Raw genomic sequence first — 25,590 nt, 5'->3', positions numbered from 1 at the left:
GTCCACTTCACTAAAGAAAAGCTTTGATTTCGCTTTCCTTATACCATGATATTTTTGTTCAACAAAGGACCACTTCATTTCTGGATTTTTCTACCCAATCGCATAACTTAATCATGTCTAGAGGAATCATCATAGTTCTTTAAGCTGTTTAGTGTAAATAGTTTCTTTTTTCTTTATCGTTAGATCAAAATAGTCGCAGTACGGAGAATCACCATGCTTGAACTTAGATTAATTGCATCTGGCTCTAAATAGTTCATACAATTCTGAATGAACTCCTTTTCGTTACCTCGAAATCGACCTCAAAGTCAGAAGGTGTATGTATGTACAATATACATATATCTTAAGCATCTTGTCGTGTTCTAGTAATACAATTGAATCGGAGGTATATGACTACGTTGGGGTATCATCGAACTGAAATAAATTACGTTAAAAAAATGTTTTCGACATTTTTTTAAATTATTTGCTTCGTTTTACAACTGCATTGCAGATAAAAACTAGCAAATATTAAGTCTTCTTCATTCCTAAATAGTAGCGGAGCCCTTATGTGGAACTTTTCTTTTATTTGGCATGATATCTTCGCGAAAGTCGGTATAATTTAGTATCCAATACGATACTACAATCTGTGAACATATTGTTCAGAACGGATCATCATACAAACTTGCCGATCGAAATGAAATCTTTGTTTGGAAAACCATTTTATTTGGCAAGGTTTCTTTGCAAAATTTGACCTAGATCAGTATAGCATGGCTATCATATAAACAGATCGATCAAAATTAGATGGGAAATTTTTTCATATGACAAGATATCTTCACGAAATTTGACATGGATTATTATCAAAGACAATGCTACGATTTACGATAAGATCAGATCATTATACCGATCATGGCCGATCAATTTTAACATAAAGAACTTTTTATACCTTTTTATGCCATAAGAAATGCACCTGTTGTGAAGGGTATAATAGCTTCAGTGAAGCCGATATTAACGTATTTTCTTGTTTTTGTTTATTATTATTTTATTAATTATTTTAATTTGTTTTTCTTTTCAGATCTCATATCTTACGTGTCAGTCATGCTTTTAATGCGCTTTAGTGATAGAAGAAAAAATAAATATTCTTAGTTTTTAATAATTTAAGAAAAAGAAAAATTCTAAATGAATTCTATTTTATTTTGAAACTAATTTCGAAAGTCGTTTTGCGGCTAAGAATCTCAGGTCCAACGAAATGTGTGTTCAAATCTATAGTACAAAGATATATTCCATAAGTGTTAAAGTCATTATACCATCGTTCTCGAACGCCACCAACTCCAGCTAAATATAAAATCATGTCTACCAAAGCCGAAGGTAAGTGGTCGTAAAAAAATTAAATATATTTACTTTGCACAAATCGATAATTAAAATACAAGCTCATTGTTTACCGAACTTATTAGTTGTGTCTCCAACTTACTTGCGCTTAATCATGCTCTGGCAAAGGTCTTCCGGAATTTCAGCCCGCCATTGACGGTGTGCTTCCGCAATTAGCGACCACCTACGTACATATATACGTACCTACTACATATGTATGTATGTATGCCCGTCATTCCCTTCCCGTCTGTCCCATACGCATTCGCTAATAACAATAAACGTAACCTATAGCGAAACCATTGCAAATTTTAATGGTAATGCCTGTAAGAATGCATTTTTATTATACTTGTACAACAACTCAATTTCGCTGTTGGAGTGTGTGCGAGTAATACATATGTATGTAAGTATGTACATATGTACATATAAAAGCACTTAAGTTTATGTGCATTCACACTTGAAGTGTCGTAGTCAATGTTTGTTTACATTTTTATTACCTTTCTACCTAGTTTATATACAAATGTACATATATGTACATATGTATAGGTATTTTAGTATACATATAAGTATGTGGCTTAAATATTCTTTACTGAACTAACTGCATTTGCCATTTTCTTGTTCCTATAAGATAAGAAAGTTTAAAAGCCATTTGTCATTATGATAATAACTAATCAGTGCTGTCCTTGGGCAGGATCGAATTTATGAATACCTGCTCCACATGCTATCACTGAAGTATTTTGAAAAATATGACAACACTACGCTCTCTGAAGTTGGGTTCTACTTGACAGTCTCTCCTAGCTGGTGTTCATGGTCTAACTTAAAGGGGTATTATAATTCAGAATTTCAAAACAATCGATTTTTTTCATATTTTTAAAGTTAAACTATTTAAGAATATGTCTTGGATTTTGGATTTTTGAATATTTAAATTATTTTCGGAGATATAGACATTTCACTGACCCGGCCTGCAAACTGGTTCGGCTGGGTCTAATCGAACAAAAGACTTTACGCGAAACTTTAAATGCGTTTTTCTCAGACCAGACTTTTCCAATACGATACCCACGATTTCTCAAGTTCTACTGGATCGATTTACTTGAAATTTTCAGAGAATCTTTTTTATAGACCTCTCTCGAGTATGAACTAGCCTCATCCCAAATTTCAATGTTTACTATTTTTAAAAAATACTAGAAAAAAATCATTGCAGATTGATAATATTTTTTTTTATTTTTAGATGACTAGGAGGGTTGAAATTATTTAACTTTTAATTCTGTACTCTTGTAACATTAATATATAACTTATAAAAAAATCGATAGTAAAAATATTGATTGTCTTTTAGTACGACACTTAAAAAATTACCTAAAATTCATGTCTCTAGACTAGAATATCCACTTAAGTCTAAGAATGATCTTAATCAACAGCTAGTGACACCATCTTCAATAAGTTATTAAATTCTTCGACGAGGCAATACTTTTTTTAACTTAATAAGATATTGCGTCGAAATCTTACATTATCAAAATTAGCACTACTAGTGTGTGTATACCTTGCTTCTGGCCTCAAAGATGAGAGTCCTCATATCTTTATGATACATAATTTGTGCAATATTCCGAATTAGAATCATAAACCAATAGCTCATACATTGGTTTCAATATTAACCTGAACAAGTAAGGAAGGGCTAAGTTCGGATGAAACCGAACATTTTATACTCTCGCAAAGTCAAATAGTATACTCGTTTGAGATTTCTTTGTGGATTGACTGATATTTTCGGTATAAGGTCAACTATAGGCACTGGGGTCCACATATTTAGTACTTAGGGGCTTAAACAGTTTTGGTTCGATTTAGACAATTTTTAATCACAAGGTGGCATACTTTAATCGCATTATTCACGCAAAGTTTTATCCCGATACAGTCATTGTTGCCTGATTTGCATAGTGGAAAGTGAAAGAATCAGATGGAATTGAAAATGGTGTTATATGGGAAGAAGGCGTGGTTGTAGTCCGATTTCGCACTATAACATAGAAATATGAAAATAACGTTATGTACCGAATTTTGTTGAAATTGGTTAAGCAGATCTCAAGATATGGGTTTTCACCTAAAAGTGAGCTGTGCCACGCCCACTGTCTAATTTTGAACGCGGTTCCTATGAAGTCATCTCATACCATCCCAGAGATAAAATTTAATGTCTCTATCATGTTTAGTGCTTGATTTATCGCGCTTTTAGTAGTTTTTAACAGTACCGTTATATGGGGAGTGGGCGGAGTTGCCACCCGATTTCAACTATATTTTCACACCGTCAATAGAAGTGCTAAAAACATTTGCTTCCAGTGAATTTTGTTATTATAGCATTAGCGGTTTAGGAGATATGCACATTAAACCTATTAGAGGCGGGACCACGCCTACTTAAAAAAAAAAAATTTAACTGTAGATGCCCCTCCGTAATGTGATCCTGTGTACCAAATAACAGTCTGGTATCTTAAGTGCGGAGCTTAGTTATGGCAAGTTATTTGTTTTTGTTTTGATTAATGGCGTTTTGTGGGCGTGGCAGTGGTCCGATTACGCCCATCTGCAATACCAACCGTCTCACGGTACCAAGAAACATGTCTACCAAGTTTCATAGAGATATCTCAATTTTTACTCAAATTAGAGCTTGCACGGTTTCTACGGTACAAAGCCAAACGGAAATTTAAAATTCTTTAATATATGGCGGCTGGGGCTAGTAAGGCTAGTATTGATCCGATTTTACCCATTTTTGGAATCATGACATATTATTAACAGAAAAAATGCGCTCTGAGTTTCATTAAGAAACGTCAAAGATTGACCGTTATACATAAATTATTACCGTTATACATATATTATACATTGACCGTTAACGTCATGCGGATGTTTTCAAAATTCTTATATGAGGTATGTGGGGGTAAAAGAAGTATTGGTCCGATTTAAACATCTTTGACACACAGATTGACCCATATTTTCGGGAAGAAGTAAGCCATAGGCACTGTCGTGCACATTTTCGGTATTTGGTGCTTGAAAAGTAATGGCCCGATTTCGACCTACCTTAGAGGCACTATTTGCTCAAGGTCTTATTCTCAAGAGATATATAAAAAATGTTATATATGAGAAGGCGTGGTTGTAGGTCGATGCTGCTTACTGTAACAAAGAAATATTAAGATAATATTTTACACCAAATTTGGTCGAGTCGTTCCGGAGATATGGAATTTCACCTAAAGGTGAAGGGTGCCACGCCCCCATTTTCAAAATATATATAATATGAGAAGGTGCTAGAAAGACTTCTTCTCAGCAAGTTCCAGTGAAACACCTCCAGTAGCTTGTGAGTTACGCTATTACACCTATTAGAGGGTGTAGTCACGCCCACTTTTTCAAAAATTTTAAACCGCAAATGGTATATTGTAGGCGTGGCAATAATTCGATTCCCCCCATTTCATTAATGACTAATGGCGTCAAAGAACAAGTGTACCAAGTTGCATCAATATATGTACACTATTATGTTTTACTCAAGTTATAGCTTACACAGACGGACGGACTGACAGGCAATCAGTCGAAATTCAACTCATCTTGTCATCCTGATCATTTATATGTACCTATAGAACTCTATATCTAGCTCGATTAATTTTAACCGTTAGGTGAACAAAATTATTACACTTGACAAACATTATTTATCTCTGTTTGAACTACGCTGTCATATTTATGCACTAAGTAATGGCGCTATTATCAGAACCACTTTATATATTAGTAATATAGTAGGTAAATATGTATGTACTTGTATATATACAAGTATATAAACTAAAAGTACACACAAATGGCATTGCGCTTTCCGCAATGACTTATATTATTTATGTACGAATGTGTGTATGTGTGTATCCTTGTCCATGCACTCGGTGCTACTCGTTTTGTTTACATTTTGCTATTGTTGTTTGATAATCAATAGAACACCTAACATATTGTTTTTGTTATTGTGCAATGCAATTTATTTATTATTCATAACTTTATATTCGCAACGTGCCAACACAAATGAAAACTTTTCAGTTATTGCGTTGGATGAAAGCTTTCGTTGTTGTGCTTGCCACGTGAGTTTATACTATTTTTGCAGCGGGAATTGCAATATTTAGTTCTAGCTTATAAATTACTTATTCTATTTCTTCAGTCTTTTGTGTAAACATGCTAAACTTTAGTTTTGTTTACAATTTACAATTTGTTGATATACAAATTTTGATGGAAACGCTAAAAGAAAAGCTTTCAGGATATGGCATGTGGTCGAATCGAATGAGCGATCCATTTTATGTGTGTTTATAGAAATGACGGAGGTTTGCTCGTTATATTTAAAACAAACGCAATTAATTTAATCAATTAAACCGTTATTTTGTCACTACTAAATATAAGTAATAACTTTGTACTTTTATACTTGCATAATCATTAATAAGTCGTCTTCGATTCGCCACTTTTCCGCTCGATATGTTTGAGCTCTGCTCTCTTGTCATTAAACACATGCAGATGAGCAGAGAGCAACAACAATATTATCTAATCGAGTTCAATTGAATAGAGTATATCGATAGCTTTGAAGTGCTGTAATCTCCTGCTATTCTTTTTGGTTGTAATTATAGTTATTTTATACTAATAGTTTGTTCGTTTCGCCACTATTACAGATTTAGACTTTGTGGTATATATATAAATATAAGATTTACAAATGATTATTGCAGTCGCTGGAAAGAATTTCTCTGGTATCATCAAGTCATCATTACCAAATTTGCTTATACATAATAGGTCTGTACCTTAGCTGCTAACTATCGCTAGCTTGCAAAGTTTCTGCTAGAAAAGAGTTTCTTAATCCAAAAAACCAGCAGAAATTAGCAGAAGAGCGCACAAGTTGAGAGCGTAAAATGCTGAGAGAGCTGCTAGTTTCTGCTAGTGAAATTTCTATTGTATTCAAACCAAAAGTAGGGTATCTTAACTTCGATTTTGCCGAGCATATTTCCATTGTTGCGTATTTATAAATGAGTTCCGTTGCCCTAAGTATTATGTAAATGGTTATCAGATAATACATTTTGACTTACTGAATATTATTTGCAAATTGCAACGCTCATCGGCTAAGGTCTACAATGTTGCCACTGATAATTGTGTAAGGCTTTCAGCACTTTGCGCATTTTCTGATTAGAAAATTTCAATTCCACGAACAACAGAAATAGCGGTGTGCAAACACACACGTTTTCCCAAAGTACAAAATACTTATGGCACATGTACATACATACCTACATACTTGTGCATTTGAAAACCATTCGGCGCCTATCATTTGCACATTTGTGACCGATTTATTTCCTGCTTTGCCTTTATAAAATTACAATGTATTTAAGAGTGCAAAGTATTAATGTTCCGATTTGCAATTGCAATTTTTATATATTATGGTATACACGAAATTATTATGGAATAGTTTAATAGTATTTTACTTTGGCTGAAGTACACATTCGTTCGCGTTCTATGACTAAAGCACTTAGAGACTTATAGAGCTTTCGGTTCGAGCAAATGTTGCTTAAACATGTTCTCTACAAGAGCTTTATGCAATTGTTGTTCATTTTCATGAAAGTGGTGCAATTTCCACGATATGTAAGAACAGGAGTACATAATCCGACATCTATGATAGAAACTAACAATTTGACAATAAAATTTTACAAACGAAATAAAGGCTCTAATGCTACTTACGTTTGTAGCAACCGGTCTATGTACTCTAAAAGCGGCTCGACTCTTACTCTTACTTTTACTATTTTTTAAGATTTATACTAGTTGTTGTTCAATTTGTTACTCCTCCTACTCTAACTCTGTTCTCCTATACCATTTTTTTTTGTGATTCGCTACTCCTCCTACTTTATCTCATTCTCCTTTACTATTTGTTGTAGTTTATACCAGTTGTTTGTTAGGTTTGCTACTTCTCCTATTCTATCTATATTCGCCTATACCATTTCCTGTGGTTTATACCAGTTGGTTGTTCGATTCGCTACTCCTCAAAGTTTAATCCATCTAACAAAGCTTGCTTTAAGCGATATATTTAATTTGGTGTATTTGCATATTAAAAATCGATTTCCTCACAAAATGTCATGATTAGTTGCAAATGGTGATTTCACAATAGAAAAACATTGTTAATAAGTGAAATTATCACTGAGAACTTATATATACAATATCTCTGTACGTATGTACTTGTATTCTAGAATAATAAATATGAATGAATAAAATGCACTTTGCCTTGTATTGTATTGAGTATTTCGCCACAAAGCGTACAACAATTATTTTGAATGCACACATACACACACAAATACATACAAACATGACTGCAGATGAATATGAGTAATTGTTTTTATTTACTTTCTCTGTCAAGCATACGAGGATTATACTGTAAAGTGGCATCGGAATAAATATACTACGTTTAACGGTAACTGATAAACCTAAATAGCATGTCAACATTAATTAAGAAACATATACATACATATGTAAGTATATACCTTTAGAGCGGGTTGATTTACAGGAAACCAAAAAAAATGGAAAAATCGCGTATGCGGGAAATGTTCTACGGATAATTCTGAACAACTTTGCTTAAGAGAATATGGGTCTAAAAGCGAAGAAATTTGTATAATCCCGAAAAATTAAAATTCACCCAAAAAATCGCTGGCTCGAAACCGGTTTTAGATCTATATTCTCTTAAGCAAAGTTATTCAGAATGATTCGTAAAACATTTCCCGTATACGCGGTTTTTTAGAAAAAAAATGAAGAAAAAATTTGCGACTGATGTGTTAAGAGGTCTGTGGGGGTATTTGAGATGTCCTGATTACGGATTTTAGTTCAAAATTTTTCCTTCATAAATAATGGTGGTTTGACCCCTTAACTACAACACAAAAAGTCCTACGCGTTAGGAAAATTTTACTATCATTTTCGGTTTTAGCAACCCAAAATTAGCAAGAAACAGCCTTTATGATCGTTGTCGCAATATGACTGTAAACTAGTGTAATCATAAAAATTGATAATAATTTTTTATTATTATAATAATGCGACGCTTTTGCCAAATATAATCGGCGAGCGATTCTCCTGATATAGGGTAAGCAGGTTATGGTTAGCTTTAAGATAGCAAGCTATTTACTCTTTAAAAACTGTATTCGATTCGCCAAGCGTTAAAGAAAAATCTGTTTTGATTAGATCCTATTTTTTATGTCCAATGAAATTCTAATGAGGTCAGATATTTTAATTTTTATAAGTTATTGGGAAGTTTTCTCTTAGTTAGTTGCAATTTAGGATTTCTGTCACATTTGCAGTGAAGACTAAATTAATAATAGTAATAATTGCATTTTTTTCTATTTTGTTATATTGTCTTGCTGAAAAGCTTTCAGTTTTATGGTCGCACATACATATGTATATTAAATTATAGCTAGGCATTACCGACAAAGTTATGAATTGAAATAATCTTCCACAAGTGCCGGATTTTCCTGCTGGGCAGCGTAAATTGTACACAAGTGCTCTAACTCTGACTATTATGCATTTCGCTATGCACATTCACTACGGCTGAAGCAGCGTGAGAAATAGGTTTGTTTACAAATAAAACTCGTAATAGTGCAAGTCAAAACACAAATTGCAAAAAATGCTACATACTCCAAAAGCGCATTTGCAGATAAACAATTAAATTCGTTTTGTTTCTTTTCGTAGAGGAAAATGCAAATCAAAACAAAACCGTAATAAGCCAAACTTGTTGGTGTTTGCCGGCAAAGCTGCAGCGAGAGCAAACGCTTCGAGACGCTGATAAAAAGACATTTGCTGAGCGATTTCCTTAAAGAGAGCAATATGAGTTTAATCGTTCGCGTGTAGAAGAGTTTTTCCGCGCTCAAATTGAGTGGAAACTAGTTGAGTACACTGAAAATTCTCTCTTATTTTAGTTTTTTTTTTTACTCATACTCAAATTTATAAATTTGATTTACTTTAATGGGAGAAGTATTGCTGTGTCTAGCACGAGAAAAGGTATAATTTCTGATAACTAAATTTTTCTCAGACCTGTTATATATACATCTTGTAAATGTTCTGTTCAAAAGCGTTATTTTCTCGTTCAAAATTTGCTTATTTAGACTTTTAATGTTTTCTTTTTAATAATAATTGCTGTATACACACTACTTTTTAAAAAATTGATAATGTTCGAAAGCGGTATTCGTCAATATTTTTAATTTTTTTTGTTATGTAAAGGTATATTCTGCATACTAATGTAAAAATACTCAAGAACTCAGAGATAACAGCAAATCCAATTTGTTCTTTTCACCTTTCCATCTGCGCGCATATTTTATAAATCTAAAGAATATGTACTTATGTTTCGTGATTATTGTGATATTGATATTTTTGGTTTTTCCTACATCCGTATAATATATTATCACAGAGATTCAAAATAGCATGTGACTAAAAAAATTACATGTAGAATTGAATTTATTAATTTAATTATATACATACATATAGTCCAAATTAGTTTTTTTTTTTTTTTTTAATCATTCTTCAGTCAGTACTAACGAGTATTGTAGCTGAAAATACTATTTTCTATTACACAAAAATATTTAGATTTCAATTAACAGCATTCTTAATCACATTGCCACCCTACCATTGTGTATTAAACAAAATTATATTAATATTATTTTATTGAATAAAGCTAATTTTTAAATATGTTTACTTTTGTTTAAAGAGTAATTTTTACACGAAAATAGCATACTGAATAACCACCCAAAGTCTACTACATACTTTTACATATGTATGTATGAACGCACATTACAGCGTTGCTCTATCACACCCTCGTTCAAGATATCCTACGCTCGCCGAAAAGCGCTCTCCAAAAAATATCACAACGATGGCGCTACACTCTGATTTACTCATTTACTCATTTGCCGATTTTTCTTGTTCAGGCGTGCTAATAAAGACACAAAACACTCTATCAACGTTCTTCATTCGTTCGTACGCTTTGAGCCTGTTCGCCGCGTTTATGCGTCGTGTGGTTTAGCCGTTGCTGTAACAGCTGTCACCGCTATCATCGCTACCCGTGGGTATTTGTTTTACGTCGTTCTGACTTCAATTTCATTTTGAAAGCGAAAGACGATGGTCACAAAATTCTTGTAGCAATCGCCAAGAAACGTTCGTCGGACAACTACCTATAACTATTGCCAGCTATACATATACCCGAGAGGTTTTGTGAAAATTATAAAAATTCATAAGAGCATTTTTTAAGCGGTTATGCTAATACACCACCATTATATAACAACAACAACTACAACTGAAATATTTTAAAACCAACGTTGACATACACAGTCAACATCATTCCACCACACAACCTGCAACGCAAAGAATATATTGCGCTCAAATCAAATCAAAATCGGGATTCGTGAAATAATTAATTATCATCAAATAATGAAGATATATCCTCGGCGATATTGTGTAATATTTTCTCAACTGGAACAGGAAGCTGACTCTTTTAATTAAGAGAATCGTGCAAGATTTGTTTTTATGTGTAAATTCCAAACAAAAGCGCAATAGTCGAAATAAGAAATTTCGACTAATCACTAAAACTAACCAACTAAAAATATCGTGAAATTTTTAAAGTGCAGAAATTCAGTGAATAGCTTACACATCGCAAGCAATTAAATTTCTAGCAGAACTAAATATATTTTAAACGTGATATACCAATAATTTCTGAGCGACAACACCAGCTAATAAGCCGGCGAAATCACAGGAAAAAAGTCCAAAAAGCTGTGAGCAATTGTTGTCATGCATAGAGTTGAAAACAATACCAAATCATTAAAAATCACGAAAATTCGCAACTTTGCAAATAATAAACAAAAGAAGAAACTTAGTGCAAATATACTTTTATTACACCATTTGTATAACAGTTTTTGTGGGCAAAGTCTAAATGTGAACAAACAAATAATAAAATCAATAAACGCGTGTGACAATTTTAATTCCAAAAAACAACTCACAAGAATATTTACTGCAACAAGTCTATTTACGAAAATCGACTTAAATATTGTTGTTTTACCTGCTTTGTGCATAGAGTGAGACCTTGAAAGGCATTTAACAACAATAGCTTGGAATATAAAACTACGAAAAATAGTTGAATAAAGGAAAAAAGAGGGAAGAACCGCTACGATTAAGCCGAAGTCCTCCTCTGCATCCAAAACTATTCAACGCAAATTCCAATAGAGCCATTTGTGGTGAGCTGAACACAAGCACAAAAGGCAGAGGCTAAGCAAAAGCCAAATTCTAGAAGGAAAAACAGCAACGAGAACCTACCTTCCAAAATTGTGCGGTAGACAAACACTCTGTCAGACAACACTGCGCCAGCAAAGGTCAAAGTGACAGTAAACGGGAATAAAGTGTTTAATCGCTTCCTGTCGTCCAAGCAACGCGTACTATTTTTATTTATTTTTTTTTTATTTTAATTGTTATCCCTGACGAGTGCAAAAGGCGCGAAAGAACATTTCGTTTTGAAATAAGTGTATTGACTATAAAAAAATACTATAATATATAATAACTTACGCCTATTAGGTTGATAAATTTGAAAAAGTGTACTCTTTGCAGTAAATTTAAAAACCACTTGACAAGGTGGACAACAGTTGAAAGGAAAATCAAAACACTAAGTTGCAAAAAACTTACCTGTACTCCACTACTAATTACTGTGTTTTTTTTTACTACAAAAAAGGATTTCTACAACAATTGAGCAAAGGTAAAGTGAATTCAAAAAAAAAAAAAATTTTACAAATAAATAATTGAAATGGCCAAATAGTTCGAGAAGCTTTATAAGTATGCCAGGCATATAAATTATTTAGGCGCAATTTTTGCAAATTATTTATTGAGTAAAAATTGCAATGCAATTTTGCCTCATAAAAAATTAATTGAATAAAATCAGTTAATTAGCTGTAGTTTTATTTTATTTTTTTTAAGATGTCTTAGAAATCAATTTTTAACATCTCTGTTGCTTTCTCCAATTAACGCAGTGTCTTGCCATTGTTCTGTTAAAGTTACCGGTACATTTTTTGTTATACTGCCTCCTCACCTGCCCTTGCTCATAAAATATGGCACCTTTAACATGTCAATTGTAATAAATAACTGTGCTTTTCATTTTCTTCTTCTTGTCTTGTCCGTTTTGTAAACGCAATCATTGAATAATTTCAAGTTTTGTTTTAAATAATTTTTTTTTCTTAATTTTTTTACAAAAAATATTATTGATTAAGGATTTTAGATAATATATAAAAAAAAAATAATTTTCGCTCTTGAATTTTTATTCGTATTGGATATTAATAATTTTGTACGCAATTAAGAAATTAACTAAAATTTTGTTTACAGCAATGACAGACCTAAATTATAATTTTTAAACGTAGTATGGCATCAGCAGTAATTTTTAGCGCCATCATTATCATTTTGACGTACTTTTATTATTTATTTACCTATATACAGGCATATTTATGTACATATAGAACGTTACTGTTATTTTGCGCATTCCTTTCTTTTGTTGTTTATACGTTTAATATGCATGTATAATGATAAAGCCTATCATTTAATATCGCCAACTTACGTGCAGTTGCAAATTTTTATGAACAGCAAGCAACAATAACAATAGAAACATTGCCGCTGACGTGTGTGGGCTGTAAATTTTCCAATTTTGCTTTGGCATGCCTGTAGTATTGTAGGCGTAATTGCACAATAAGACGTTGCTCTGGGGGTGCCTCTGCGTTCCAATTACAATTTCTGTGAACTTAAAGCTACAGCTGTGGCATCAGCTTTGCTTCAAGAGCGGGAAACGAATTTAGGTGCATAGATTTGCTTGCATTTGTTTATTTTGATGATGCAGCGTTGCAATTTAATTTTTTCTTGGAAATCGCCATAGATTAAAAAAATATATGAATGAGTAATTTAACAACTGGATTTCTGCATAACATTAAATATTATTTAAATATTTTTAAATGCTGCGCAATAAACTTGTAGCGATTTGCTAAGAAATGCCTGAAATATCAAGTTTTGTATGTTCGAGCGAAAATTTGTTCTTTTTCTTAGCGAATAGAAAATGTTTTTTTTTTTTTATCTACTAGTCTATTCTACATATTTATATAGACTCCTGCGGAACATTCTCGGAATTGCGCAATTTGTCATCAATTTTGAAATACAGACAGAGTGTGGCTATTTTGCATTAGAACTTTCATTATTAGCGCTTGAATATCAATTGGGCATAGTCATTTTAGCGAATTTGCAATTATTATGCAAAAAGAATTTGTGTATATTATAATGTCTCTTAAACACAGCCTTGGTGTATGTTTCACATAAATGGTGAATGTGTAAAAATTACTTAACACTTTTTATGAGTGACTGCAACATTTACTACACCTGTGCATTTATTTACCATTTAATTGCACACATATCAGCTTACAGAGCGGTGCCAGACTTTCATTTTTCATGATTATTTATGATTTGCGCATAGAATGCGTTAACGTGTTATGCATATTTTGTTAGATTTTTTTATTACGTAGTAACTGTACTTATCGTTTTTTGCTTTTTATACAAAATAAAAAAAAAACACATATAATATTAAAAAAAATTTACTTTCGCCTATTTTAATATGACAATAACAGTTTTAATAAGTAAAAAATATATACATAAATATAAAAAAGCCTTTTATAATTCTATTCTACAGTAAAATAATTATACATTTTTATCTAACTTACATTTTTTGCGTCTTCAATTAAATATAATTCTTATCTTAATTCTATAATTTTTTTATCATACCAATACGGATTTCTGTGAAATATTATATATAATTTTAGATATATATGCAAGCATTCCTTATAAGTAATTTTAATACAATTATTCCACAAATCACTACAGCTGCTTGCTTTTGCACTTTGCACACGCGTCGCAAATGTCAAAACAGTCTGCATACCGGCCGGCAACCCGGCTGATTAGCGCTCATTTTTTATGCCAAACGTGAAATCAACATTTCTGTTAACGTCGGTGTGCGCCGGTGCCGGTTGTGTTTATGTGCGAAAGAAATAAAATGAAAATAAAAATATGTCATACTTTTCGCATACATCAATTGCCTTTGAGTTTCGGTGTTGGCTGCCTACATTTTATATCGTGTATATTTGCTGGCTGCTGATTTCTGTGCGCCTAATCGTTGTGTGTGCATACTTATTCACTTTTGTCTATATAATTTTTCATTTATTACTCAACCTTACCGACTTCCTGGTTGATGATAACGGTTCATTCATAAAATCGTCAATTATAATAAGCCCATTGGGCTAGTTTTTGTTGCTGTAATTTACATTGTACAATATTTGTTCTCTTCTTTTGCAAATAAACAAGGTGGAGCACCTGCAAGTAATAAACATTAAAAAAATAATAATATTTAATCTGCTTTCTATTTTATTGTTGTGTGTATTTGCTATTGCATTTCTTGTAGACATTTTGTTGTTGCACTCATCGATTTATCGCGCATTTCGCCAAATCATACTCACACGCCGCGTTTGTCTCTTACGACACAAATAGGTTTTTCTTCTAAATTGTGCACGATCAAAACAAACAGCAGAGAAAATATGGCGTTGCGCTTGCCAGTTGTAGCAAGTGTTATAAATAACATACAATGAAAATGAAAATAAAAAATGCAGTAACAACGAATACTACATGCATATACATATACAGGCGTGGTGAAGAATGCTGAAAAGGAAAACTAGTCGAAATAATTGCATTTCTTGATTTTGGTATAAGCAACCGTGCAGTCCGCCACCCGGCATTCAGTAAGCTCTGAGTTAATCACTGGTTAGTGCGCTGACCAATTAGTGTTGATGTGGTTGTAGTGGTGCTCATATACTCGCGGGCAGTTGTCGCAAACTTTTTGATTATTATAAAAACAATTATAAAAGCGGTTAATATACTACAACTATTTACGGTAGTTTATCTATTTATAATTTATAATGGCCATAAATTGCGCTTTCATTGATTTTAAGAAATATGCATTCATTTTGAAAATCAATTCACAAGTTCGAATAATTGTATAATTTATAGTATGTATTTATGTATGTATGTGTTTTGATTCGTTTCGCTTGTTCTCTGATTGATGTCGTTTATTAAATGACGATTTGATTACTGTTTCGCAGTTTGGCGCATAGTAACTGGTTTGTGGCGCCACTTAATACAGTATGACTGATACGTTGAACACACTTCCCGCCACTGAAACTAATCGCTTGTAAGGAATTCCAAGATAGTTTGGGTTTTTTCCCAATATTATTGCCAAGTTGAGGTAAAAACTGTACAGTGTTGTTACAACCCTGCAGGTAATAATATAAAAATCTGAGATTTGTATAATCTTAAAAAATTATTTTACGTTGGTTACTCGTATATTTTTATTTGATTACCGCTACTTTTAACTAACAGTTCCATGTTTTCGGTTAAACAAATTTTCTAATTAACTTCGGTTTTGTTTCCTGCAGGGTATTTGCCTACCGGCTTCAAGTCTTACCATATACTTACTGCCACATTTATTGGCTTTATCTGTGACTAGACTCATACATACTCACATACATATAGTCGTGATTGCTATAATTACCAAGTCACACTTTTCTAACACACCTTCGTATGGAATAAAATGTACGTATATAGATGTTTGCGTAATATACCCAACAGGGGTTTTATTTTATATTCGCTTATTTATTTCGTGGAATTTCATAGCTGATTCACAGTAAATTGTCTCTATCTGATATTTGTTTAATAACACAATCAATATTCTCACATAGCTCAGATAAAGGAAATATGTAAACAAATAGTGATCGATAACAGGGAATTACAATTCGAAATGTAAACTTTGAGAAGATTGTGGCCAATTTTTAAATGTTACAATTGTGAAAGCTTATAGTAAAAGCTCAGTGTATATTGTTTGTCAATGTTTTTCGTTTTCAAATAAGAAAGCTTCCAGTGAAAGCTCATCATATTCTGTAGTGAAAGTTCATAGTTTAGTGCATGTAAAAGCTTTTAAGTTCCATATCAGAAAGCTTTCAGTTCGGCTCGGCGTATATTGTATGCAAAAGTTTTTTCCTTTTCTGTAAAAAAGCTTTCAGTGAAAGATCAACGTATATTACGGATGTATGCTTAGTGAAAGTCGTTTATTAATAATTATTAAGCTATTAATTTTAAAATTTGGTTAAATTTAAATAAAAAATAATTGCAACATAATATTCACAGAATGCTGATTTTTGCTTTCTCTCGTTTCAGCTCACTTACTTGCTCTACAAGTCGTAAGTCAACATTTTCTACCTCCAAAGTGTATTCGACAAGCAGTAAAATTATACCACAACGAGTACAAGAACAAGAAACTTTCGACACCATTTTTGATTTTGACCCATTTGAAAACGAATCAAAAATGGCCAAAATTTGCAGCACATTCGGCACCTCACCCATTTTGGGTAGCCTTTACCTGCCCGATCATTCAGAGGACTACTCTATCATTCGCCCCGATCCCAGTGAACTATTCGAGGATCTAATACCCGTTTGGGGCAATACCATTTGGGGTGACATACAAAAAATGGATAACGGCAATGATTTGCCCATCAGCGGTACACCCGATTACTGTTCATTTAAGAACGAGATACGCAACAGCGATTGCATGTGGTCCGGTCAATCGCAGACAGAGTTAAGCACCTCGGCTACCTCGACAGGTAGCGACTTGGCAGTAACACGCGCTGTACCGTTGTCGGCTGTCACAGCCAAGCCCGCACAAGTGCCAGCGCCAACTGTTGTTATTGCCAACAATAATAAACATAAAATGCAGGCCGCTCAAAAGCCAACACAACAACAACAATATGTTGAGGTAAAGCGGGAAGTCAAAATGGAACCGAACGATGATTACGAGAAACAATTGCAACAACATAGCATACCAAATGTACGCAATGCCACAACATCGTCACAACAGCAGTCGTCAGCACAAAGTATGCAACATATACCGCCTGGTACATCGCTACTGCGCAAATCCAATGTGTCGCAGCAACAGCTGCAACAACAACAGCGCAAATTGCAAAAACATCAACAATTGCAACATAAACTTTCCACATTACATTTGTCGGGCAGCAGCAACACCAACAACAACAGATCGAACACACTCAACAATAACAACAACAACAGTGGTGTTGTAACAGCCTTCGATACCATGGCTTACGAGCTGCCGGAGACTCCACCATCCCTAGATGACGAAGCCACCGATTTCAAACAGACCAACATCGATTTGCGCGCCTGCATGATGGGCAGCAATAATATCTCCCTGAATGCTGGCATCATCGACAACATTAGCAAAGAATTGCAGGACACGAGTAAGGATAAAATAAATACACGTCTCACCTCCGATCACCCCGACATTCACGAAGTGCTCGATGTTATAATGCGTGATGAGCACAAATCCGTTATGTACTCTAATAAAATGGCAACCTCTTCCGATTGTGAATCGGATGAGGATGAAGAGAGCACCGCCAATTCCGGTTATGGTTCAGCGTCGTCAATGCTTGACGGCGAACTGTCATATGGACGCACATCGCCGGTACCGAGTCAAGCCTCCAGCCAAACGAGTATGAGTCTACACGCCACACAAGCGCACTGTCACAGCGATCACAGTTACACGCGCTGCAAGGAAGGCATGGATGATCTATCAAGCTCGGCGTTTACACCCTCCGATTCCGGTAAGTGCAAAGCACAAAGCAATTATTTTTGTAGAATTAATGTGTATTAGTATAGTGGTTGAGTTTATTCGAAAAGAAAATGCGAAAAGTTGGCAAACTCGCTGCCAGCTGACCCATCTGATTGTAAACAGTGCTCTGTCATAATTTCACAACAATGTGAAATGACGTTTGTGGCGTCCGCGTGACTCTGTGCTGTGTTTGATTCCAAGCGCTATAAAACAGGTTGTAACTGGTAATCTAATACTTTACACCCTATATAATATTGTTTTATGTGCCAGCGCGTCATATATTTAATATAGTATATCTTTTTTATTTTTATTTATTTTGTTTTGCACTTTTCGCGCAGTCATTTAACAGTTTTTTGAACTCGCTAAAGTAGTTCACATTGCTGCCGCAAATGCAGCTAACTGCGATTTCATTTCCACGCTGCTCAAGTTTTGCACTTCCGCGCTCAAGTGTGTCTACACACACACATACGACATATACATACATATGTACAGGTGTATGTGTGTGCTAAAATATCAGTTGGAAACAATCAGCTTACCGCCGCCCACTTAGTGCCGCCCATTTACTACCAAGTGACGGCAGCAATTGCCACTTGGCAGTTGGTCGGTAGTTGAGAAAGTTGGCGCCACAGCACGTTGCATATACATATACATATATTTACATACACATATAGCGGAAAAAAATCAATACCAAAATACTATTAAAATGTTGGCCAACTGTCGTTAGACACCCACACTAACATGTGTATGTTTGTATGTATGTGTATAGCCGAGGCAATGGCTTGCACCACAAGGCCGATCATACAACTACAGCTATTTGTATGTACATACATATTTTTTACGATATATTAGTAGTTATGTGCTTACTCGTAAATAGTTTATAGACGCAAAAAATGCAAAAGTGATTTGTTGTTGTTGCGCATTTTATAGGCTTCTTTTTTTGCGTCCATAATTTCGCGCCCACTTTTTGCCGCTGTGCAACATTTTGCGCTGTTTTCAGCATATATACTTTTTTATGTACCTACCAATTTTTCTTTCCATATAAGGCTATCAGCGCGCGCTCTTCGCCGTCATTATCATATCCTTCTAATTATTGCGAAACATTTTTACTGTGTTGTCATTGTTATTTTTGCCAGTTATGCTTTTGTTTCGAGAATTTTCCTTATTTGGCCTCTATGCCAAAGTACTACTATGTATATAGGTACATGCTGTGCCGCTGCTCTCTTGCGTACATCGCTCGTATGAGCGCTCTTTTCTACTGGGTGTGTTCACTTGGCGCGCAAATGGAGCATGCGCAGTGGTGATGCGCGTCAAATATGTACATACAAAAATGTATATTTAAGCATAGATATATGTATATAGTATTTTGTGCACATATGTGCATATATATAATATATTTTCGATTGTAGAAATTTCGGCGTTTGCTCTGTGCCGCAGTGATGAGTAACACCACATTTTATATATGCATTTGTATGTATATATGTAAGAATATAGTGCCGGTTGCAAGCAAAAAATAAAATAAAAAATCACTCATAGTGGCAACACCCTATTTTGACTGCTTGTTCTGCTTTTAAAGCTTTGAAACTTTATTTATTAAAACTACATACAATTGCTACATACTTAATGGATCTACTGTATGAAATTTCATTAATTTTAAATAAAAAATAAAAAAGCATGCTGTCACTTTTCCTCAACTTCTAAGCATAAATTTCCAGCTTTTTATAATTACTCTCATAAATACTTTACTTCAATCACGTGTTCAACTCTGCTGGGGGGAGGGAGTTTGGCGTGCATTTTTACGCGACACGCCAGCTTAGCCGTCTCCACCAGCGACTGACTTAAACGACAACACTTCAGGCGTTGCAAGTACTATGGCCATTTACCATGACGACTGGCACTGCCTGATAATGGTCGCTAGTATACCCGCTCCTCCTTCTATCTTTCTATGCAACTTTTTTTCCAGCTATACTTCACAATTTATTTGCTATCTATCTGGGCGTACGTAGTAAATCCGTAATGTACCCACTTGAAATTCTTTTCCTTTATGTTGCAAGTCTGCGCTATGTGGCAAGTATATGGAGCAGCCCATACAAATATCAACGCCGTAGTGGCTTCAGCTGTAGGAAGTAGGTAATGTTGCAAACAGTGGCGGTTGGTGTGTTGCAAGTGTGCGTGTGTGTGTATGTGCTTGACGGTAGACGTGCCAAGTGCATTGCACTTGCTGACTGACTGACTGCCTGCCTGCCTGGCTGAAGCGGGTCGTTTGGTTTTATTGCGCAGTGCTGTTGACTGCACCTGTTTGTGCGGCATACTTCTCCTCTGCTTTTAAGTGCAAAATGTTGCATGCAACACGAGTTGTGGCTAGCGAAATAATGTTTCGGATAAGTAGCAAAATTTACAATTCATAAAATTATGTAACATAAAAATTATCGGATTCTTAAAATTTAATTGTAAAATGCAGAGGTCAATACAAGATTCGAATACTGATAAGTTCATATTAGGTAAATATTAATTAAAAATACCTTAATTTAAAAATTTGAGGATACATCTTTTCATATTTTTTTTTTAGTTTTTCATACTTATAATATTAAATAATCTCTTTATTTTATAATAATATAATTTAAAATATTTTCATTTTATTTTATATTTTTTTCCACCTTTAAGTTTTTTTTTTAACTTTTTTATTTTGGTATTTCTTATTTAATTTTTTCTTTTTATATTCATATATTTTATAATTAATCTCTTTAGTGAACCATTTGGGCAAATTATTAATTTTTTATAAAAAAAAAAATCAAAATACAACTAAATGTTTATGTTATACTTTTGCATATTATTTTTCTAACTCACGAAATATTAAAATTTTTTTATTTTTAAACCTTATAATATTAATATTTTTTTTTATTTGATTCATATATTTTATTTTTATTTTTTTTTATTTAATTCATATATTTTATTTATATTTTTCATTTCATGCTTTTTGCTGTACTTTCTTACAAGAATTAATTATTTTATTTTAAAAACTTACCTCCCATGTAGTGTGTATAGTATTTTGTCTAGCCGGCAGCATATACACACACACTGCCCTTATCAACCTACATCAATATTTTTTTAAGTATGTAACTCACACCCGCTTGCTGTCGCGCCCAAGTACTGGCAAAATTGAAATTGCGCGCATTTACCGCTTATCAGATACTCACAAAAAGCACAAGCGCCGCACATACCGACAAACTTGCATGAGAGCGCGGTTGGCCCGGCGCATCACAATAGCAATAAGCTGTGGGTATATATACATACATACGAGTGGCTGTCTGTCTGCACGCGTTATCATTTTACCGGCGGCGTCCGCGTTGGCGTTAACGTCCGCAGCGACTACGCCTACATTGTAATGTGTTCAGAGCAACAGTCAGTTTGTCCATATTATGCAGAAACAAAACAAAAAGTCTATGTGAAATGCGAACATCGTATGTTGTACATCTGCATTCGTGGTTTTCTGCCGGTACATGCGCACAACCGGCCGGCGCTCCCGCGCGCACGTCTCCAACCCACCATCGCAGACTACAACACAAACGCGCTCCCACACACGCGAAGCACACTCGCATAAACGATTGCAATTTGGCGCAGTGTGAGCTATGTACTCCATGACACACACACACACACACATGGGCATATATACAAACCAAACACACAAGCGCTACCGGTTCGTACCAGACAGACCAATATAAAAGAAACGGTGTAAAAGAAGAAAACATGAAAATTAAATTGCAGTTTGTCCCGTATTGCGTCGATGCGCGCGTTGGTGGTGCGGCGCGGTGGCGGCGCCTACTACTGCGGCGGAAGCTGTATGACTTCTGGATTTGTGCGCTTTGTTGCCGCTCACTCACGCGCGCAATCTTTTTGCATATGTGAACACACACTATGTAAATGTGTTGTGTGTGTATAGTAGTTAGTGTGCGTGCAATAGTTGGCGTGCATTGCAAGGGCGTTGGTGGGGTGTCGCAGCGCTCAGGGCACGTACAGAAATTGGCGCGAAAAATCATTCACAGAATTTGCCAACGTAAAACTTGAAATGTTTGTGGCATGGTTGCGCTTGTGTGTAGGCGCGTAGTAGTAGTATGTGCGGATGCATAGTGCCACGCATACATATGTACATACAAGTGCTCGCTTAATGTGACTGTATGCAAAACGGGTAATTGCGCGTAGTTTGTTGTAGGCAAGGCGTTTGTTGTGGGTTATACATATATGCTATGTATGTCTATCTAGTAGCGCTCTCTTATGTGAATAGCATAGGGCGTTTTAGTAGTAAAAACATCACGACAATTGCTTGAGTGAACGCTAGTCTACACATATATAGAAACATAAGTAAATAGTGTTGAAATCTGAAATTTTTAACTTTTTAATTAGTTTCTCTTTTTATAGGGTTAAAATTTGTATGCGCGATACGCTTATATATTTTGGTATATAGCAGTAGTTGCATGCACGCTTACACCGCTTCGGCGCTGTGTTGCTAGGCACCACATTTTATGCTGACCGCAACGCGCAATAAAAAGCAAAGCAAAAGAGCAGCAGATACAAGCATTAAAAACTTAAAGCGTGTAGCATAAAACCAAAAAAAAACAAACAAATAAAACACATGAAAGCATTGAAAAAATATGTATCTACACATATGTATTTCTTTTTTTTTATGGAAGTCACGGCAGCGCGTTGGTGTCCGCAGCTTCTAACTTCAGACGGGCGCTGCCAAAATGGTGCGGTCGCGCCGCACAGCATGGCATAGTGCCGCCGCCTGCGCCGTCCGCTGATGACGATTTCATTGATTAAGTTGGCGATTTCCTCAAAAAAAAAAATGATGGAAATAAGCCAAATAAAGCAAAATGTACACATACATATCTACAAATTTATATGTGGAACACTCAATTGACGGTTGTACGCTGCGCTAATTAGCGCGGCCGTGTATACGCCCCACATATCGCACTGAATCACGTATAAACGCACACTTACAACGAGAAAATATTGCGAACATTTGTAAATTTGTACAATTTGCACATTTACCCATTCTCACAACGGCTGAGATTCGAAAAAAAAAAATAAACAAAAATGTGTTTGTATTGGTTTGTTCCTGTGTGTGCGCGCTTCTTTTATTAATGTTAATTATGGGAATTTTTCACTGCTCAACTGCGCGCTTTTGCTGTTGTTGTTGCTTTTTTTTTCTGCTGTCTGTTTCTGACTCAGATTCTTCAAGTCCAATTCGCCGAAAAAGTAATAAATGCCAAATCGAGAAGGAACGGGGGATGTGTGGGATTATAGACTATATACAGGCAGGCAAATACTTACACACATACTTATAAATAAGTATATCACTAAGTCCGCATATAGTCTGCACGATTTTCATATGAAATTCAATCTTTTTGCGGATGCTGATTGCATTTGTATAAAAGTGTATATTTGTGTGTCGACGCTAAATTTTGTGGGTTCATTTAATGTGTACAATGTCTTGTCGATTTCAAATTTGTCTGCTGCTTGATTTAAATATTTTGCCTAATATTTGCCAAAAATCACGCAAAAAAAGTTTTTTTTCCTTTTTTCAAAAGTGAAACTGGTATAGTGGCGTTTTTATTTATTCTATTTCGCAATCCATTTAAATTGTATACAACTTAATTACCTAACTTGCAAGCATCATAAAATGAGATTTTTATTAAATTTGACTTCATTTCGATTTAATTTAAATTTGCCTGCTTATTTCATTCAAAATTAATATTCGAAATTCTTCTAACTTTCAGGTTTAAAGTCAAACTTAAATTTAGATACAATTTATTATACGAAATAATGTCATACTATGCCTTGCTATGTTATGTCACATTATGCCATGCAGTCTTATGTTAAACCATGCAATGATATATTGTCTTATGTTATGTTAAGCTATGCTATGTTATGCTGTCAAACAAATTCTCTTGTAATTTCTATGCATTTAACAATTTTTATAATTTTTTTTTTTTTTTCAAAAAGCTTTTCTGTCATACTTCACTGCAATCGAATGACTCAAACACTTAGAAATAGCAAAAGTGACTTATCGAAAAGTCGTTTGTACGTGACATTTGTAATTAACACCTAACAAGTGCTTACAAACGAGCGCTTTAGTGCCGTTAATGATTCATTTGGAAGTAATTGGCGACCTTTTATAAAAGCTCTTAGAAGGCATGTTTTCAAGCCTATTGTAAAATTTGTGTGTCAGAATATTATTGTAATGTTTGTTTATTTAAAAAATATGCTGAGACTTTGCTTTAGGACATTTTTTGTAAGCCTATTTGTTATCTCAGTACTTATACATATGTAGATATATACATATACAATACATACATATTCTGCTTATGTGTCAGTTATCATTTGATTTACAGTTTGTTAGCCATCTGCTTGCTCGGCGCCATGCGCTTATCAAGCTAAGTCTCTTGAGAACTCAAGTGCCCTAGCCGCCTTCAGCCACTAGCTAGCTTATACATATGTCAGCGGTGCTCTGATATGCAGGCTTAACAAAAGCGTCAGTATATAAACAGTGTACTCCAAAGTTTAAAAATAAAAATATATATATTTCTTCTGTTTCGCTTTTAATTATGATTTTCTAATTACTGTTGCGCACTTGACTTTATTAGCGCCGATTTGAGTGAATTTTTTGTAGGTTCGTTAACGAACTTTGTACCAAATACACAACGGCAAAGGAAGTAGTAGTTGCAAAAAAAAGAAAAATATATGAAAATTAAATAAAAAGTACAAAAAAGTAAATATAAAAAAATGAATGAAAAAGTATAAAAAAAAATCTATAAAATTAAAAAAAAAAAGCGTTGCGTGCGCATTTACGCACGTGTATCTTGGCTCTAAATATAAATAGCGCATGTTTGCTTTAGAAAAAACTTACTAAATAATATATGAGTAATATATAGATATGGTTTTTTTTGTTTGTTTGTTTTTTGTGGCGTGTGCTTGTAAGTCCCAGCCGCCCCAAATGCGCACAAGCCTGCCAAATAACGCTGACTTTTACTTTCCATGCCTCACTTTGTGGAGAAAAAGTCCGGAAAAGTCGCTGTATGTATCTTTGTTTAATAATCCAATTGTGTTTCTATATTTCTACTAGCATTCTAACTATTTCGTTAGTACATATGTATACATATGTATTACATATTTATTGTGTGTAATCATTTCGCTGGTGGTTTCGTGTGTTGTGATGGGAATGAACTCGTTCAAGGTCAGCACGCAAAAGGCGTGTCAATTAACATACGCACGCTCACGTTTAGCCAGACGCATAACACCAGTGGTAGTAACAACAACAACAACAGTCAACAAATAAATAATATTAACAGCAGTATGAGGCTCAGGAGAGAGAGAGCTATTCTTGCGTAGTATTGAGGGAAATAGCATTAAATCATTTTTGAATTGGAATCGAACTTGATTTGAGGTGAAAATAAATATGCGATATAGTATAGGGGGTACATAAAAACAAGTGTAAAAAATATGAGCTCTCGATTTATATTGGGCATGCA

The 25,590-nt window shown here is 34.4% G+C and overlaps 1 protein-coding gene across 2 annotated transcripts in view; it reads left to right on the top strand.

Annotated features, from left to right (window-relative positions):
• Positions 1-1,100: 1,100 nt before the first annotated feature.
• The window catches only part of Myc, a 54,685-nt gene continuing 30,195 nt past the window's right edge, over positions 1,101-25,590 (top strand). Inside the window, exons 1-2 of one of the 2 annotated variants that reach the window (XM_014248233.3) lie at positions 1,101-1,341; positions 16,603-18,056. In XM_014248233.3, coding sequence (XP_014103708.1) covers positions 16,751-18,056 — 1,306 coding nt within the window. In that variant the 5' untranslated portion in view covers positions 1,101-1,341; positions 16,603-16,750. Of the gene's footprint in view, positions 1,342-10,297; positions 12,071-16,602; positions 18,057-25,590 lie in introns of those variants that run through there. The other variant, XM_014248232.3, reaches the window with a different exon arrangement.

The sequence above is a fragment of the Bactrocera oleae genome, chromosome 5, assembly GCF_042242935.1.
Source record: "Bactrocera oleae isolate idBacOlea1 chromosome 5, idBacOlea1, whole genome shotgun sequence".
Classification (NCBI taxonomy): Eukaryota; Metazoa; Arthropoda; class Insecta; order Diptera; family Tephritidae; genus Bactrocera; species Bactrocera oleae.
The sequence above is the reverse complement of the archived record's forward strand: the minus strand, read 5'-3'. Positions and strand labels throughout refer to the sequence as shown.